The 16,284-nt window shown below is 57.9% G+C and overlaps 5 protein-coding genes across 5 annotated transcripts; 3 read left to right on the top strand and 2 right to left on the bottom strand.

Moving 5' to 3' along the window:
- Positions 1-259: 259 nt before the first annotated feature.
- MFIFM68171_07786 (uncharacterized protein) lies at positions 260-715 on the top strand (the record flags this gene model as incomplete). Its single annotated transcript, XM_071063206.1, has 2 exons — positions 260-350; positions 474-715. The coding sequence occupies 2 exons, from the start codon at positions 260-262 to the stop codon at positions 713-715; spliced, it is 333 nt and encodes a 110-aa protein (XP_070919307.1).
- A 746-nt stretch (positions 716-1,461) lies between these two features.
- On the top strand, positions 1,462-4,049 carry MFIFM68171_07787 (GTPase-activator protein for ras-like GTPase containing protein; the record flags this gene model as incomplete). The annotated part of the gene is made up of 5 exons (XM_071063207.1): positions 1,462-2,174; positions 2,234-2,357; positions 2,410-2,868; positions 2,929-3,384; positions 3,468-4,049. The coding sequence occupies 5 exons, from the start codon at positions 1,462-1,464 to the stop codon at positions 4,047-4,049; spliced, it is 2,334 nt and encodes a 777-aa protein (XP_070919308.1).
- Positions 4,050-4,419: 370 nt separating this feature from the next.
- MFIFM68171_07788 (Cleavage and polyadenylation specificity factor subunit 2) lies at positions 4,420-7,478 on the bottom strand (the record flags this gene model as incomplete). The annotated part of the gene is made up of 2 exons (XM_071063208.1): positions 4,420-7,267; positions 7,333-7,478. The coding sequence occupies 2 exons, from the start codon at positions 7,476-7,478 to the stop codon at positions 4,420-4,422; spliced, it is 2,994 nt and encodes a 997-aa protein (XP_070919309.1).
- Positions 7,479-8,306: 828 nt separating this feature from the next.
- SFB3 (COPII coat Sec23p-Sfb3p heterodimer component) lies at positions 8,307-11,588 on the top strand (the record flags this gene model as incomplete). Its single annotated transcript, XM_071063209.1, has 3 exons — positions 8,307-10,083; positions 10,136-11,328; positions 11,508-11,588. 3 exons carry the CDS (start codon positions 8,307-8,309, stop codon positions 11,586-11,588), a joined length of 3,051 nt encoding a protein of 1,016 aa, XP_070919310.1.
- Positions 11,589-14,750: 3,162 nt separating this feature from the next.
- Positions 14,751-15,870, bottom strand: MFIFM68171_07790 (uncharacterized protein; the record flags this gene model as incomplete). The annotated part of the gene is made up of 3 exons (XM_071063210.1): positions 14,751-15,304; positions 15,373-15,624; positions 15,681-15,870. 3 exons carry the CDS (start codon positions 15,868-15,870, stop codon positions 14,751-14,753), a joined length of 996 nt encoding a protein of 331 aa, XP_070919311.1.
- Between the last annotated feature and the right edge of the window lie 414 nt (positions 15,871-16,284).

The following is a 16,284-nucleotide window of genomic DNA, read 5'->3' on the forward strand; positions in this document are numbered from 1 at the left end:
TTAAAATAGCTAAGGCAAAGTTCATTTGTTTTTCCTGCCTCTTTCCTTGGCCAAGGCTCTCCTCTCAAGAACGACACAGTTGATCCCCGGCTTAGGAGTCGCGAGAGAGCAACGGGGCTGGACAAGTGCGAGAACACGCCGAACCCTAACCCTGGAACCTGCCAAGAGTATGCGGGGCATATTGCGCTGAACAGGCCGTAGCCCTTCAGCGATCGCCGACTCCGGTCATCGCAAAACCACGTACTGTACACACTCAACCATGGCCCAGACATCGATAACAGAAGACTCAATAAGGGCAGCCCTGACAGAGCGGCTCAAGGCGACTCACGTAGAAGTGCAAGACATGTCTGGTACGGCGCGGACCCCTTCCAGCCTCTGCCCTGACGTCATCCTTGAGACCTCGCGATGCTTGCCTCATTGCTCACCCACAGCCGCGACGCAAAACTGACCTGTCATAATTCTCAACTGCGCAGGAGGCTGCGGCCAGTCCTTCACGTCACTCATCGTGTCGCCCGAGTTTGCGGGCAAGAACTCGCTCAAGCGGCATCGGCTGGTCAATGCGGCGCTCAAGGACGAAATCGCGCAAATACACGCCTGGAGCGCAAAGTGCCAGACGCCAGACGAGTGGGAGAAGGAGAAGGCGACGACCGGAGGGAATGATGGGCCTCCGCTGGACGGCACAGCAGGCGGCAGGGTGGACGGTGTTAACGAGTGACGGTTTTTAACCCCGTGGAGCGGGGGCCTTGTGAAGTTAGTCGTACCCAGCTGCACGCGTGCGTGGTCCTGTTCTTCTCCGTACACGGCAAATCATGACAGACCTTTGGTCGCAACCTGGTGAGGATGGCAGAATTACTGCCTCGGAACTGCCTGTTGGTGTCGAGCCCGCGCGGGGTGTTGATGAACCAGGACCTTGCCGGCCGGAAGAACGACGAATGACAGGTCGCAGCTGTGTCCAGCCGCAATCGATGCGATCATCCCGAAACATGCGCCACTAGGCGGATGGACCGATCATGGCATAAATGAGGCTGTTAGCGACACGGCTAGAGACGGGTCATTGCCCCGGCAGCATTAAGGTTGGGTCGTCGCAGCATCTGGGCTGTGGGGGTTTGTCACAAAAAGAATCCTCGGTCTCTGGTTGGAGAAGTCGCCGGGTGCGTGTCCAGGTAAGCCACGAGGCAAGGCAATCCACCGATGGCCGATTTAGGAAGGGAGACTGCACAGCGGCGGGTAGAGTGCCAGACGGGCAAGGCTGAGCGAGCCTGTAGCAATTCTGGCGTGACCGGTCGTGTTGCCCGGCTCAGGAGGAGAAAGCCTAGGGATGCAGAGGGTTAAATGGCCAAGTCGCCATGCCTCGATACCCTCGTCTCCTAGTCTCTACCATCATACTTGACTTGCCTACCGAGAATCCCGTATCGTCCCCCCGAACTCCATCGTCTGATCCCGCCAGCTACATTTACATTTATGAACAGCTCCCGGCCCGACGAGATCCTGAGACAAGCCGACTATCACCATGAGCAGTATATCAAATTCCTGCGCCTCCTGCACGAGGCTCAGGCTGCCGCTGTCTCGCGGACACCTCGGCCCAATAACTGTGACACGACCTCCGTGCCACTAACCAAAGCCGTGAGCTTTGGCCCGGGGACAGGTCAGCCGAATGGCGTCGAGCGAGCCCGCCGGCTAACCAATGACTCGCCAAAAGTCAAGCCAGCCTCAATCTTTGACTGCCTGGAGTCGGCTGAGGAATCGTGCGACTTCTTGCCTCTGACACCCCCATCCCGCACCACCTGGGCGAGGGCCTCCGACGTCTTTGTGCACTCTGTTTCCAAGCCACTCAAGAAAGAATCTTTCTCGGAAGAAAGTCTTGTAAACCATATCCGCTCGATTGACGAGAAGCGTCAGGACACCGTCACGGCCCTCTGTGATGTTTGGCACAAGAAGAACGATGTGGATGCCTCCAACGTCCTCACCAGCTTCGACACGGGAGAAGATAATCGCTATGATAGCGCTACCTACGAGATCTTCGAAGTTGGCAGAGACGGAGGCCCTAAACCCATGCTCACCCAGCCCGAGCCGGCCTGCTCGGGCGGGGATGGGGATGGGGACAACCAGGATGCGTCCGTCTGGAGAGTTCTTAGGCATGTCAATGCTGATGGGAACGCGGTTGGGAGGATGACGTGAGTCCTCCCGACATTGACGATTGCAGTCTAACGAGTACAATTCTCACCGCGTCCAGAATCCTCCAAGAGCCCTCGCCCCTTATACTTGCTGCCACTCACATGTCGATGCAGAGCCACTTCGACATGGATGAGCTGTACCAACACTTAGTCTCCACCACGGGCAACAAGGGAAAGACCAAGGTACCTCCGCAACGTATTACCTCTAGTTGGAATCGCAATGCTAACTCGGCAGGCCTATATGAACCGGGCCTTTGAAACAGAACGCTTGAGACAACGGAGCTTCTTCTTCGTGCTTAAATATTACACTGTAGTTGGGGAAGGTCTCACACCGGCCCCGTGGCAAGCCTTTGACCACCGTCCCCCCGATCGACGATCGCCCGATCACATCGACATCGCCGAGTGTAGCTCAGTGCTTGCCCTATCCCTCGGAGGGGACCAGACCGGCGAAGTCAGAGTCAAAGTCAGGCGACGGGCTCGGACCGGGGTCCTGTACGACACATTTGCACCATGGCATCTCCTCAACATCCAATGCTTTCCCGACGACGAGCACTCGAACCGGAGCGACGACTCGAAAAAGCATTTCTGCAACGGGCCTTATGCTTTCCTTGACGCCCTGTGTGTTGAGTATCGCGACGCCGTGAAGCGGTATGCGCAGCTCAACGAGATGATCACCAAGCTCATCACTCCTCCGGTAAGCCCTCATCCGCACATAGAACTTAGCCCATTAACTAACAACAGAATCAAATGACAGAACCAATTCATGTTCGACGTCCGCCTCCGCGATAGACTGTTGTTTGAAGACGGCAACTTCACGTATTCCCGCCGCTACTTTTGGGCCTACAACACGCTCGGCGTGATCAACGAGGGCATCAAATCCATGCGCTCGGCCTACACCAATACCTTCACTAAGGACTTCTGGGCGGGGCGCCATCCCGTCCTATGGCCGCACCCGGACCCGGACTCTCCCGATGGCCGCGACTACGCCACTCGCATGGACATTTTGCGTCAGGATCTCGAGAGCGCCGTGGCAGACCTGCAGCTGATGCACGATAAGAATGAGATGACCCGGACAGAGATCCGCTCGTTGCGGGAGCAGCTCTTTAGCGGCAGTTCGGTGAAGGAGTCGAGGAGGGCGATCGAGCAGGGGGATAACATCAAGATCTTGACCAACGTGTCCATGATCTTCTTGCCGTTGACGTTTGTGGTTGTGAGTGAATTGGCCCCCCCCTTTTCTCTCTTGCAGGATTGACGGTGACGGTGACGGTGACGATGCTAAATAAATACCTCCAGGGCGTCTTCGGTATCACCACTTTCGACATCTCGGCCTCGGACTGGAGGTTCCCCGTGACCATGGTATCCGTCTGCATCCCCTTTTTTGTCCTCGTACTAGTCCTCCAAACTCGCGCTGCGATGCAAATGGTACGGAGGTGCGGTGTGCTGGTGGAGGGATACTTCCGTCGCATCGTCTTTGGGCGGTCAGCGGCGGATCGACGCCAGTATCACTCGTATCTGTCTCACTATCCGCAGAGCAGCGGTAGTAGCGCCATGGGAAACGGCAATAATAGCGGTAATAGCGGGGGTGGCGGCGGTGGGAACGGTAATGGTAGTGGTGGCAGGGCCGGGGGAGACGCGGTGGGCCCGGTTAGGAATGGAAGGAGGTGGAAGTGGAAGAGGTGGTTGCGTATGGCGAGGGCAGCGAGGAGGGAGAAGCGGAGGGAAAGAGCTAGGAGGACACCCGTCGGGTTCGGTCAGCATCAACAGCAGCAGCAGGTTTGGTTGCGGATCTGGAGCGTTAAATGGGCAGCTGCTTGGAAAGCGAGATGGTGGTGGCCGTGGAAGGAGAAGGGTGCTCAACCGGATTCGAATGTCTAGGGTAGGTAGGCCGAATAATACCATGTCGTGAATGAAGGTGTTAAGACCAGTCTGTTCCGGTTACGTACACAAGCATGGCCGTGCCAATGCTGCTTCACTCTGCAGAAATCCTGGAACCTTGAGCTTAGCGCAAGCAGCCAGGCGTGATATCACCTATCCCATACACGTTATACACGCCCACAGGGTAGTAACCATAAGTGTACACGTACAACAACAGTATCACCGACCTTCCTCTACCACTACCACCACTACCACCACTGCCACCACTGCCACCACTGCCACCACTGCCACCACCACCACCACTACTACTACCACTACTAAACCAAACCAACCGACTTCATCATTTCGATACCGGCTCACTCTTACGTACTCACGCCCCGGCAACGACGGCCAAGCCCTCGTAAATCTTTTTCCGCACCGCATAAAAAGTCTCGGCAACCCCCGCCTGGGCGGTGCCGGCATCCAAGGATAGGCCCACGCTCTCGAGCTCGATCCGTCCCGTCGCCGTCTTGCGCACCGCCACGCTCCCGTCGATCAGCAGCGTGCCCTCGCCGCGGAACTCGGCCTTGTGCCCGGAATTGAGCATGGCGCGGCGCAGATCGGCCAGACGGAGGTCGCCCACGTGTAAGGGCTGCGCGGCGGAGCGGACGGCGGACGCGAGATTCGAGGGGAGGACGTCGAGGGTTGGGAGAGCGGGTCTGGTATTGCTATTGCTAGCGTTGTTGCTAGGGTCGGGTGTAGCAGACGAGAGATCGGGGGTTCCCTCTAGTTTCTGGCGCTTGTTGGCTCCGTCTTGGTTGTCATTGCTGTCGTTGTTAATGCTATTGTTTTCGGCCGAAGCGTCGTTGTCCTGAACCACAACTTGCCCGCCTGGCAGGAGTAGGCCGGTAACGGTGACGATGCCTAGGCCACGCACGTTCTGCCATTTTAGCCGCTTGACGAAGGGGTCGGCCAGCTTGACGACCCAGGCATTCGTGTCAACCGAGGCGTTGACGGTAGCGCCGATGGCAGGGGTGAAGACGTCGATGGCGGTGGGCTTCGGCGGTTCCGCACCGCCACCACTGAGTTGCGCGCCGAGGAGCTTCTTGCAGTCGGCGGCCAGCGCGAGGGTTTCTTCCTCTGCGCCGGCGACGAGGACCAGCTTGCGCGGTTGGATTAGCGGGATCAGCATGCTCAGACTGCGCTTGTCGTGCAGGCCGCTAAAGTCGACAAAGGCAATGCGGAGTTTGACCGAGATGGTTTGTGTAGTGACCACCAGCTTGGACGGACCGAGGACTGCTTCTTCTTCGTCCTCGAGCTCGTCGAGCTCGTCGCCGCCAGCACCGTCGGAGAGCACGCCAGTGTCCGGCTCGTCCGCGGACAGAGCGCGTTTGAGTTGGGGCCGTTTGTTGGGTCCCGAGACTCCCTTGGTCGCGGTGCCGACATCGTCAAACTTGCGTTTCTTGCCCAAACCCTGATCCTGCCTGTTTCCGTCCTGCCCGACGTCTTGGCCGTCTGTATCTTCCCGCTCTTCTGCCCGGAGATAGTCCTCAGGCCGGATGAGATCGCCAAACTCGTCGTTCCGTTTCCGCCGCATGACAGTAGGGAACATGCGTTCCCTACCTTTTTTGCCCCTCACATCAAAATCATACACACCCTTCTTCTTGAGCAAGATGGTGATGCCGAGGTCCTCATCTGTTAAGACAACCTTTTTGCGGCTCGCTTGGCCGATGGTCGTAGACACATTCAGCGCCTTTCCTTGTTGCTCCGTCTCGGACTCTTCCGATTCAGTCGATGTTTCCGACGCATCGTCGACCACATCGGCCGACGCTTCTAGTGTAGCGCTGCCGCCGCTTTGCAGGGTGGCCTGCAGCTGCCTCTGAGTTGCGAGCCACTGCTGGTAGACGCCGAGCTCGCTTCCCTCCAGCGCTTGCCGTGAGGCGTCGGAGACTTGGAGCTCACGTCCACCGCCGTAAACCTGCTCAAAGGTGTCACCGCTGCCCGTCTGCTCGACCGCCACGCCATCCTTCCTCGCCTTCCACCAGTCCCATAGCGTCCGTGCGATAGAAGCTTTGCTCGGGCTGAGACTGGGCTTCTCAGTGAGAACAACCAGGTTCCTTGGGTCCCCGGCGATGGCTTTGAGGACGTCTTTTGAAAACCCCCATTCCAAGCTTGAGTCGGTTGCTAGTATGACTCTGCCTTTTGGCTCGGAATCATCCGCTGCTTGTTGCAGGATGCGTTCGATCTGCGCTTTTCGCTCCAGCAGCCTGATGTACTTGAAGTCGAAAGGCCCGGCATCCTTGCCCTTGCTGCCAGCTGCGCCGCTGTTTGGTGCGCGTGTGCCGCCGGCGACTGCTTCAAATTCCCTCACAATGCTGTCGTCCATCCATTCTAACATGCTTCTCGCGTTTCTCATAGTGCTGCCGACGCTGCGGCCCGCGAGATAGATTTTGGTCGTTTTGTACACTTCATTATCCTTGGCCGCCTCGGCCCTCCATGCGTGTTCCAGGAGATAGGAGAGTTCAAGCACTCTTGCGCTCGAATCGACGGGGATGAGCACGGTCCCGCCCCTGGCAATGCAGAGCTTCACTGACTCCAAGAGCTGCTCATCACGGCGGCCACGGGCGAGCGCTGTCTCAGGCGTACGACTGCTGCACACGAGGGCGGTCGGCTTGCGCAATTGCTCAATCACCTCGGCGCCGCCGGCGCCGCCATGTCCGCCTCCAAGCCAAGCAGCACCCGCAAAGACATTCTCGCGGGCCTGGTTCCAGTCCACGGCGTAGACGATGGACTCAAGCCCGTGTTGGATGTGCCAGATAGTTCCGCCCAGCGTATGGCCCGAGTTGTAGGCGGTGATAGTCAGGCCGTTCAGGGGGGGGGAGAAGGGCGACGGCAGCGGCTGGTGAGGTTGCGAGTACTTGAGGGGCTGAATGAGGGAGAAATAGCGGGCGATTTCCTCGGGTGTGGGTGGTTGCAACAGGAGGTTCTGATCTGTGGACGATGTCTGCGCGTAGGCGTACGATACCTCGGCGAGCGAGGTGGGAGATATTGTCGTCGCGGCCAGGGGGTTCGAGGCGTAGAGATCCTGTGTCAGAGTGCGGCCGAGATCGATGACGGGCCTTGTGGCGTAGACGGGGATGCGGGTAAAGAGCGGGAAGTGCTTGCAGCAGTGCGCATATGCACCGAGATGAGATACCGTCGCATGGGTCAGCAGGATCAGGGAGAGTGTTGGGATTTGCCTGGATAGAACGCAGTTAGCTTTTCGTTCAGCCTCCAGGGGGGAGAGATCAATGCGCCAACACACTTTTCCAACTCCCTAAGCTTCTCGACGTCAAAGGCCTCATCCCAGCCGACGTCGACCAGGACCTTGACGCCACCATCGAGCTCCAGGAGCGACTGCGACGCAGTCGACTCGGAGAGGGCGCCCTGCAGCGGGCAGAAGCTGAACATGGCTGCTGCGCTTTGGCTCAGTCGAGTCCGCTACCGGAAGTGGTGCATGGCTCTCTTTTGGTATCCTTTCCTTCTTTTCCCCAAGCGACAACAGACACGGAGGATGTTATTAGACGGTTTGCGCCCGTGATGTCGGTGGGGGCGAGGCTGGCAGCCGTTGTTTCCAGAGAATCCTTGTCAATCGAGAGCTTCCAGGCCCAAGGACTGCTTTGTCGCGTCAGCGGCACGCGACGGACCGACAAAGCTAAGCTTTTGAGGTGGTGAGCGCAGGGCGGTCAGAGGCGGCAGACCCCGTCTCCAATTGAGCAAGCGGAAGCTGCTGGATAACTATGCTGGATAATAAAGCCAAATAAGCTAGACAGGCGACACATGACAGGCTGCTGCACGGACCCAGGTACAATTGGCACCCCTGCTCTGCTCCAATGGGCGACCCAACGAGGTTCTTCGCCCGGAGCCGACAAAAAAAAAAAAAGGACAGCTCGACCTCCAAATGTGAAGGTGGGGACCCTCTCTAAGCCCACGACCAGGGAGAGGCAAAGACACCTTGCGCCAACTTGCACACCGCACACTTGGAGGCATCCCGAGACTCGCACTGATGCCAGCGTGCCTCTGATTATGAACCAGGCTATCTCCCACAAACAGAGTCCCCGGTGACCATTTCGACGAGGACCACACTTGCCATCGATCCACCCCCCCCCCCCCCCCTCCCCCCTCTCCCCCCCAGGCTTGTTGATTACTAGTGCCGCGGTGTCTTAAGCAAACGGGGATCGACGTGCGAGTGTGAACCGACAATCGGCCGTGATCTCGACATCCGACCCCGCCAAAACCATGGCCGACTACTCAATGTACCACTCCCTCGGCCAGGGGGAGAGCCTCGACCCCAACGACCCGAACAGGACCACCCAGCCTGCCCCTCCCCAGTTCCAGCCGCCCATCGCTCCGAACCCTTACCAGCCCGCCGCCGGCTACAATGCGCCGCCGCCGCCGCAAGCACCCGGATACGGATCCCCCCACGGTGATGCCGGCTACTTCCAGGGTCAGCAGTCGCCGGCCGGTGATGCCAGCTTGGCCGCGCAGATGGGTGGCATGACGCTAGGGCCCGACTCGTACCACGGTACGGCGAGAAGGAAGAAGAAGGATCGCCATGCGTACCACGCCGTCGAGGCGCCTGTGGGCTCGTCCCAGGCTTTCAACGGCATCCCGCCGGCAGGTACCCCGGCCACGGGTTACCTGAACAACGACCCGTCAGCCGCCGCCTCCCGCTACGGCGCTGGGATAACGCCGGCCATGAACCAGTTCCCCGCGCCGGTCAGCCCTGGGTTCAGCGCCGCCCCCGCTTCACCGGCTGAGTTCGCTGCCAGGAGCGGTTTCGCCGATACGATACCGGCCCCGACCATGGTCTCGGCGTCAGGCCAGACCAAGGTGTCTCCCGACGAGATGCCCAGTGTCCCTCTCTCCCGCGATGCCGTTCAGCAGTACTTCCTCAACAACGTATATCCCACCTTTGAGCGGCTGGTACCTCCACCTGCCACAGTCTCTTTCGTCGCCTTCGACCAAGGGAACGCATCGCCCAAATTTGCCCGTCTCACCATGACCAACATCCCGGCCACAGCCGACGGGTTGAAAAGCACAGGCTTGCCCCTCGGCCTTCTTCTGCAGCCGATGGCGCCGCTCCAGGCCGGCGAGCTCGAGATCCCCGTTCTGGACTTTGGAGATGCGGGCCCGCCGCGCTGTCACAGATGCCGTGCCTATATCAACCCCTTCATGATGTTCCGCTCGGGGGGAAACAAGTTTGTCTGCAATCTGTGCGGTTATCCGAACGACACGCCGGCCGAGTACTTTTGCGCCACCAGCCCCCAGGGTGTTCGCGTTGACCGTGACCAGCGGCCGGAGCTCATGCGGGGGACGGTCGAATTCGTCGTCCCCAAGGAGTACTGGACGAGGGAGCCCGTCGGCCTGCGCTACCTCTTCCTGATCGACGTGACGCAAGAGTCGTTCAACAAGGGGTTCTTGGAATCCTTCTGCGACGGCATCCTGCGTGCGCTCTACGGCGCCGAGGAAAACGAGGAGAAGGACGAGAACGGCGAGGTCAAGCGGAGGATACCGGCAGGCGCCAAGGTTGGCTTCGTCACTTTTGACAAGGAGGTTCACTTCTACAATGTCAGCCCGGCGCTGGACCAAGCGCAGATGATGATCATGCCGGACATCGAAGACCCCTTCGTCCCGCTTAGCGAAGGCCTCTTTGTGGATCCGTACGAATCCAAGGCTGTCATCACCTCCCTGCTGACCCAGTTGCCGCAGATGTTCTCGACCATCAAGAACCCAGAGCCGGCGCTGCTGTCGACTCTAAATTCGGCAGTTGCTGCGCTTGAGAAGACTGGCGGCAAGATCTTTTGCTCGCTCTCGGCGCTTCCTACCTGGGGCCCTGGTCGCCTGTTTATGAGAGACGATGGAAAGCACCCCGGCGGGGAGCCCGACAAGAAGCTGTTTAGCACAGAGCACCCTGGTTGGAGGAAGCTCGCCGAGAAGATGACTTCGATCGGCGCCGGTGTCGACTTTTTCATGGCCGCACCGTCAGGCGGCTATCTGGACATTGCCACAGTCGGTGAGGCACAAACTGAATCCGGTTTCTTGCGGTTCTGCTGCTAATTCTACAGGCTATGTATCTGCTACTACGGGCGGCGAGACGTTCTACTATCCCAACTTCATCGCCCCGAGGGACAACACCAAGCTGTCGTTGGAGATTAAGCATGCGGTAACCCGAGAGACGGGTTACCAGGCTCTGATGAAGGTCCGATGCTCCAACGGCCTGCAAGTGTCGGGCTACCACGGCAACTTCGTCCAACACACGTTCGGCGCCGATCTTGAGATTGGCGTCATTGACGCCGACAAGGCGCTGGGCGTGACGTTTAGCTATGACGGCAAGCTTGACTCGAAGCTCGACGCGCACTTCCAGTCGGCCCTGCTCTACACGACGGCCTCGGGCCAGCGCCGCGTCCGGTGCAGCAACGTCATCGCCGGCGTCAGCGACAACGCGCGCGACAGCATCAAGTTTATCGACCAGGACGCCGTCTACACGATCCTCGCGAAGGAGGCGTCCACCAAGCTAGCCACCACGTCCAACACTATCAAGGACATACGCCTGAGCCTCACCGAGAAGACGATCGACATCCTGGCCAGCTACCGCAAGAACTTCCTGTCTCAGGCTCACCCGCCGGGCCAACTCGTCATGCCGGAGCGTCTCAAGGAATTCTCCATGTACATGCTCGGCCTGCTCAAGTGCCGGGCCTTCAAGGGCGGCAACGAGACGTCGGACCGGCGGGTGCACGAGATGCGCCTGATCCGCTCCGTGGGCGCGCTCGAGATGAGCCTGTACCTGTACCCGCGCATGATACCGATCCACAACCTCCAGCCCGAGGACGGCTTCCCGGACCCCCAGACGGGCCATCTCAAGATGCCGCCGTGCATCCGCGCCAGCTTCAGCCGCGTCGAGCCGGGCGGCGTCTACCTCGTCGACAACGGCCAGCAGTGCCTGCTGTGGATGCACGCGCAGACGTCGCCCAACCTGATCGCCGACCTGTTCGGCGAGGGCAAGGACAGCCTGCAGGCGCTGGACGCGTACACGAGCAGCCTGCCCGTGCTGCAGACGCACCTGAACGCGCAGGTGCGCAACGTGATTGAGTTTTTGCGGAGCATGCGCGGGTCCAAGGGCCTGACGGTGCAGCTGGCCCGGCAGGGGATCGATGGGGCCGAGTATGAGTTTGCCAGGATGCTGGTCGAGGACCGGAACAATGAGGCGCAGAGTTATGTGGACTGGTTGGTGCACTTGCATAAAGGAGTGCAGTTGGAGGTGAGTTAACTGTTTTTCTCTTTTTTTTTATTTTTTTTTATTTTTTTTTATTTATTTTTATTTATTTTTATTTATTTTTTATTTATTTTTATGTTTTCCCTTTCTTCCTTCTCTCCCGGTAAAGGATGAATGGATGGATGGATGGATGGATGAATGTTAACCAGTGATGATGATCCTAGTTGGCTGGGCAGCGGAAACGGGAAGACTCCGGTGAGTCAACGCTGGCGAGCTTTACGGGTCTCAGGCCGTCGTATTGGTGAAGAGGAGTGTGAGGCAGGGAGTGGGTTGTGTGTTTTGTTTGGGTACGTCGGATAGATCCAAGTTGAGATCAACATCGCGAGGATCGAGACAACTTCCAACTTGGCCCGTATGCGATGCGAGCGGTGAGTTGTGGAACGGTATGCCAACCGGGTCTTCCGTCGATCAAAGGTGTTTTCTTCGGCAAGTGCCGTCGTCTAAACTTCGCCATCGTCGCTGTTCATTTCTCTCTTTCTCCACGGGGCCTTCTGCGCTTCTTTCCACCGGTTCGACGCGCGCATCCACGACACCCGGGCTTGGGTCACGTCGTGTCGGCACTTACCCCCTGTCTCTGAGTGGCACCATTAGAAAACAACTTGCGATGGATCCCAGTGGGGGGGCTGCTGCAGCTGCAGTCTTCGGGGCTTAAAAAAAAAAAAAAAAAAAAGGGTCCTCTTGGCAACCGTCTGCTTGTTCGATTTGGCCTTCGATTTATCTTCTTTTTTTCGTTTGCTCCTTGGCGTCCCTCGCCCGCTTGCGCTCTTCCCTAGGTTTGGTTGGTCGTCCTTGGTCCTCCACTTGTCCTCCCTTGTCCTCCTTGCTTTCGGCCTTGCCGTGATCGACATCCTGCCCCTGGAATTCCCGTCTCTCGATCGATGTTGACGCATCTGGGGTCGTCCCATTCCTGCGTCTGTGGCGGCTTGGCGGGCTGGGATGTGGTCGTCCGGCTGTCGTAACTCCGGAGTCGTGTGCCACAGGGAATTCTCTTTGCCGCGCCGTTCCCTCGTGTTCTGTCCTGCCGCATAGTATTTTGCCGGGGTTTCTAGGGATGATCTGGATAATCAAGAGTCCTTGCCCTGCCAACGGAGACACTGTGGGCAGGCGTTTGTTGCTGTGCCTGTCCGTTTGCTGGCTTGCTCAGCGATGGTGGGTTGGGTGCGTGGAAGTGTGTTTTGGTGTTGATGGAAGCAGCCGGTTTCTCCCGTGTATCTACCAGCGTCGCCGTATATGGAGTAGAGTACCTATTGGAGTGGCGCCGTATCAGCTTCCTTGTTTGTCTATTCCATGATCTCTTGTTTATTTATTGCGCAGCTGCGACAAACCGAGCTGCTGGGATGCAGTGCGAGCCAATCCTGCGGCCGCCGCAGACCGGCTCCATCCGGTGTATTCTGGGCCCGGCTGACCGGTTCGCAGTCGGGCCGGTTCTGTGCTGCGTCGTGGGGCCGCACGGCGGTCCAGTTTGGGATCTACAGGACTGTGGTGTGTTTGAAGCCATGAGCACGCAGGTGGGCGTCGGAGAAGGGACGTGAGTTGGCTTCGTTTCGTCTTTCCTGTCCTGTTCGACTGCCGCGAATTGCGGGTAAGCGGCGACAGACCCGGTAGCTAGGGTCTTCGTCATCTCTCAACCCGTCTTGCTGCAACACAGATGGTCCGTTAGCCGTGCTCAGTTGCGTCTGGTAATACCGGTGCCGGCAACGACTTGTTGCGCTACTTCTGTACCCTTAAAGCCCTTACGTATGCGGATGTACATTCCCCCACCGCTGTCCGCTTGTTCCGCCGAAGACCCAATACTCAATGTATACCACCGAATATGCCCTCCTCCGGATGTAACCGGGGGGGCGATCTGTATGACTCGATCTCACGTCCGCCTCCGGCGTCGTGTTTGTGTCGCCCCGTTTCCGTATCACATGAGGAACCCATGTCGGCTAATTAAAGGCGTCTGCCGCAGTTTCTATTACAAGAGATGGCAGATGCAATACTCTTCACCGTCCTGTGCTCGCGGGGCGGAGGACCGGCAACCAGGTTAGAAAAGATTGAACAGGGGGTGCGGGATGATGAGATAATGCAGAGCTTGGATGATAAATCATAGGTCCGTGACTAAGTTACCTAATCTTTGCCTCGATTGCAGCAGGGGGGGGGGGGGGGGAGGAATGGGGGGTGAGGACGGTGGGTACATAGGTATCCTGGCGAGGTCGTCGAGAGACTACCAATGCCCGACGAGATATGTGTTTTTCCCTGCCCGGCGCCATATAGTGCACTAATGCATGAAGGCCGAAGTATTGTGCAGGGGGAGGGCAAGTACAAGTATTCGTGTTCTTTGCCTCGTCTGGGTTCCAAGACCATCGCTCGATCTCAGTCACGCTGCAATTCGATATCCGCGGAGACCCCAGAATACCAAGCCATGTCGATCGCACTGACATGGGTTGCACAAGCAATCCGATATCCGTCTTGTCAATGCCGTAAGGACTCGTCCGAATATCTTGCCGATCCTGCCGTGAGAGAGATTCGCGGAGGGACTCTGCACGGAGAGGGTGTCGTGAAGGGCAACCAGACAAGCAATGACAGGTGGAGAAGCCATGGCACGCTACGAATTGAGAAATGCCTGCATATCGACGTCTAGAAATAGTACGCAACAGTATGATGTGTAGCATATGTGTCTGACCGGGGGGCCCCGACTGGCCACCAGGCATTTCAGTCCGTCGACGTGTCTGCAGACACGTCGGCAGACATACCTGAAGAAGGAATGTCGGCAAACCAATATCTCCCTTTGAGGCTTGGCGGCGTCTACGAGACGACGTCAAACCTTACCCAACAGCTTACTCTACGCAAGATGCATCTCGCCTGAACCTCCGCACCGCTGGAATGTTTCCGTGCCAGTTGATGATGGGCAGGGTGACCTCAGCCTCACCCAGACTCCATCTACTGTATGAGAGGTTTGCTGCTATTTGAGGCCTCTCAAGAGCCAATAGCTGAGCGGTAGTGCTTACATGGCCCCCCTGGCCGTGCTTCAGCGCGGCCGGCTTAGGGAGATGTCTCTCGGGCCGCAATTCAAGGGCCATGCTCTCGGCGAGCGTAGTCAGACAAGCCCCCTTGCCAGCAAGGCTCCCACGTACAGTCAAATACTAGTCAAGCGCGCTACCCGAGTTTTGGGCACAGTATGAGACGGTGCGAGGCAAGGACGGGACGATTACCTAGTAATACAAGGCGCATCATTTTATGCCAGGAGCCCAAAAGGAATCGCGTAAGGCACTACAACGCCAATCCAGCATGTTGTGACACAAAAGAAACTAGCAGAAGAGTAGAGAGCCTGCCAGTGCCAGCGCCAGCAGCAGGGTGTGCCGTAAGCCACTCCAAACCCAACCCCCCCCTCCCCATTCTCATGTCTACGGACAAGGGAGAATAGATCAGACAAGAAGATTGTTTAGACCGTATCTTGCATCTGGCTGTGCAAGAAACCTCTGGATCTCCGTGTTGTCAAAGACTTGGGTGAAGATTTCGTAGTCGGTGGGTGAGTTGCCGGGCGATGAGCTCGAACCCGGGCCCGATGGGCCGCCGCTGTATCCTTTGACCTTTTTAGCAATATCGTCCAGGATCAGCTGCGCGGTGCTCTGGCTTGTGTCTTCGAATACGAATGCCACGCAGCGAATCCGGCCACGTAGGTCAGGGTCGTAGAGGAACACCTCCCGCCACAGCTCGGCAAGTTCCTGGGGCGGGTTGCGGTAGCCATTACCAAGTCCAAAGTCCCCTATGACGACGGTGCTGTAGTTGTTGTAGGCGCAGATGCGAAGCGCGCCACGCAGCTTCTCCTTGGCCATCTCGCGCTCGTTGGCAAACGAATACTTGGTGCCGTTTTGCGTCAGCTTGGGCCAGCGTGGCGGAGGAACTGACACGACAGGCAGAGCGCGCCACTGGTCCGGCGGCAGCTTGTCATAGCTGTCGTGGGGCCCACGGAACACAACTGTCAACCGCACTGTTAGTGACAAGTTGGGGCAGCCTTGAAGACGGAGAGGCTAGGCAAGGACTGACCGACGTCGCGTGACAAGATGCCGGCGGAGATTGGGAGAGGGTAGTGGCCATTGACCGAAGAGCTGTCGGCTGGGGTTGCCAAGCACGCTGACAAGGTGCTTCGCCGGCAGAGCTGCTCCTCATAACCCACCACACCGGTCTCCCAATCTCCTCCCGGGCGGTTCTCGTTGGCCGCGCAGATGAATGGTACGGCGCATTGCGTCTGGGCAACCCAGCTGATCGCGAAGTCGACCGGGTCTCCGCTGCACACATCTGAGATCCTGTTAGAAGCGTTGGTTGCTACTAGAGCAGCAGGTTATCTTGCTCACAGAAGTGAGGAGGCGTAATGTCGAGTGGCCTCTCAAGGAAGTTGATCTGCAGGAGCGGCTGTTCGAAAATGTATGAGTCGGTAGCCCAAGTTGAGGTATATTCCTTTCTGATCAGTGGTATGTAGTACTTCTTGGCCTCTGACGCAACCTCTGAAGCCTTGGGCTTGGATTTGGAGCTGGACGAAGGCATGGCGTGTCGATAAGTTGGGTAGCGAGGTAGGGCCGACAGTCACCGGGTCTGGGTGTTGCTAGCTCTCGCGATCCGGCCGGCATCAAGCACTTTATATGTGCGTGGAGGCAACGAGTGGGGACAGAAGAAAGAAATACCAGGACGAGAAGGAGAGTAATTCGTCCGTGGGAGACAGTAGAGGGCCAAACATGGCGGCCCTGCCACTGTCTGCAATCTCCATTGTGCAGAGAGAATCGTTCTGTGTAACTAGCAGGTCTCAAGCAAACAACGAGGCCCGTCGCTTCGTGGCCAGCGACCTGACCAGGAGCCCGCTCACCCATCACCGGTTGCAAGGCTATTGCTTCCCAACCACAAAAAAAAAAAAAAAAAAAAAAACAGAAAAGAGAAAAAAAAAAGGGCCAAGTATGTGCCACC

This window comes from Madurella fahalii, assembly GCF_045866475.1.
Source record: "Madurella fahalii IFM 68171 DNA, scaffold_4, whole genome shotgun sequence".
In the NCBI taxonomy this organism is placed as follows: domain Eukaryota; kingdom Fungi; phylum Ascomycota; class Sordariomycetes; order Sordariales; genus Madurella; species Madurella fahalii.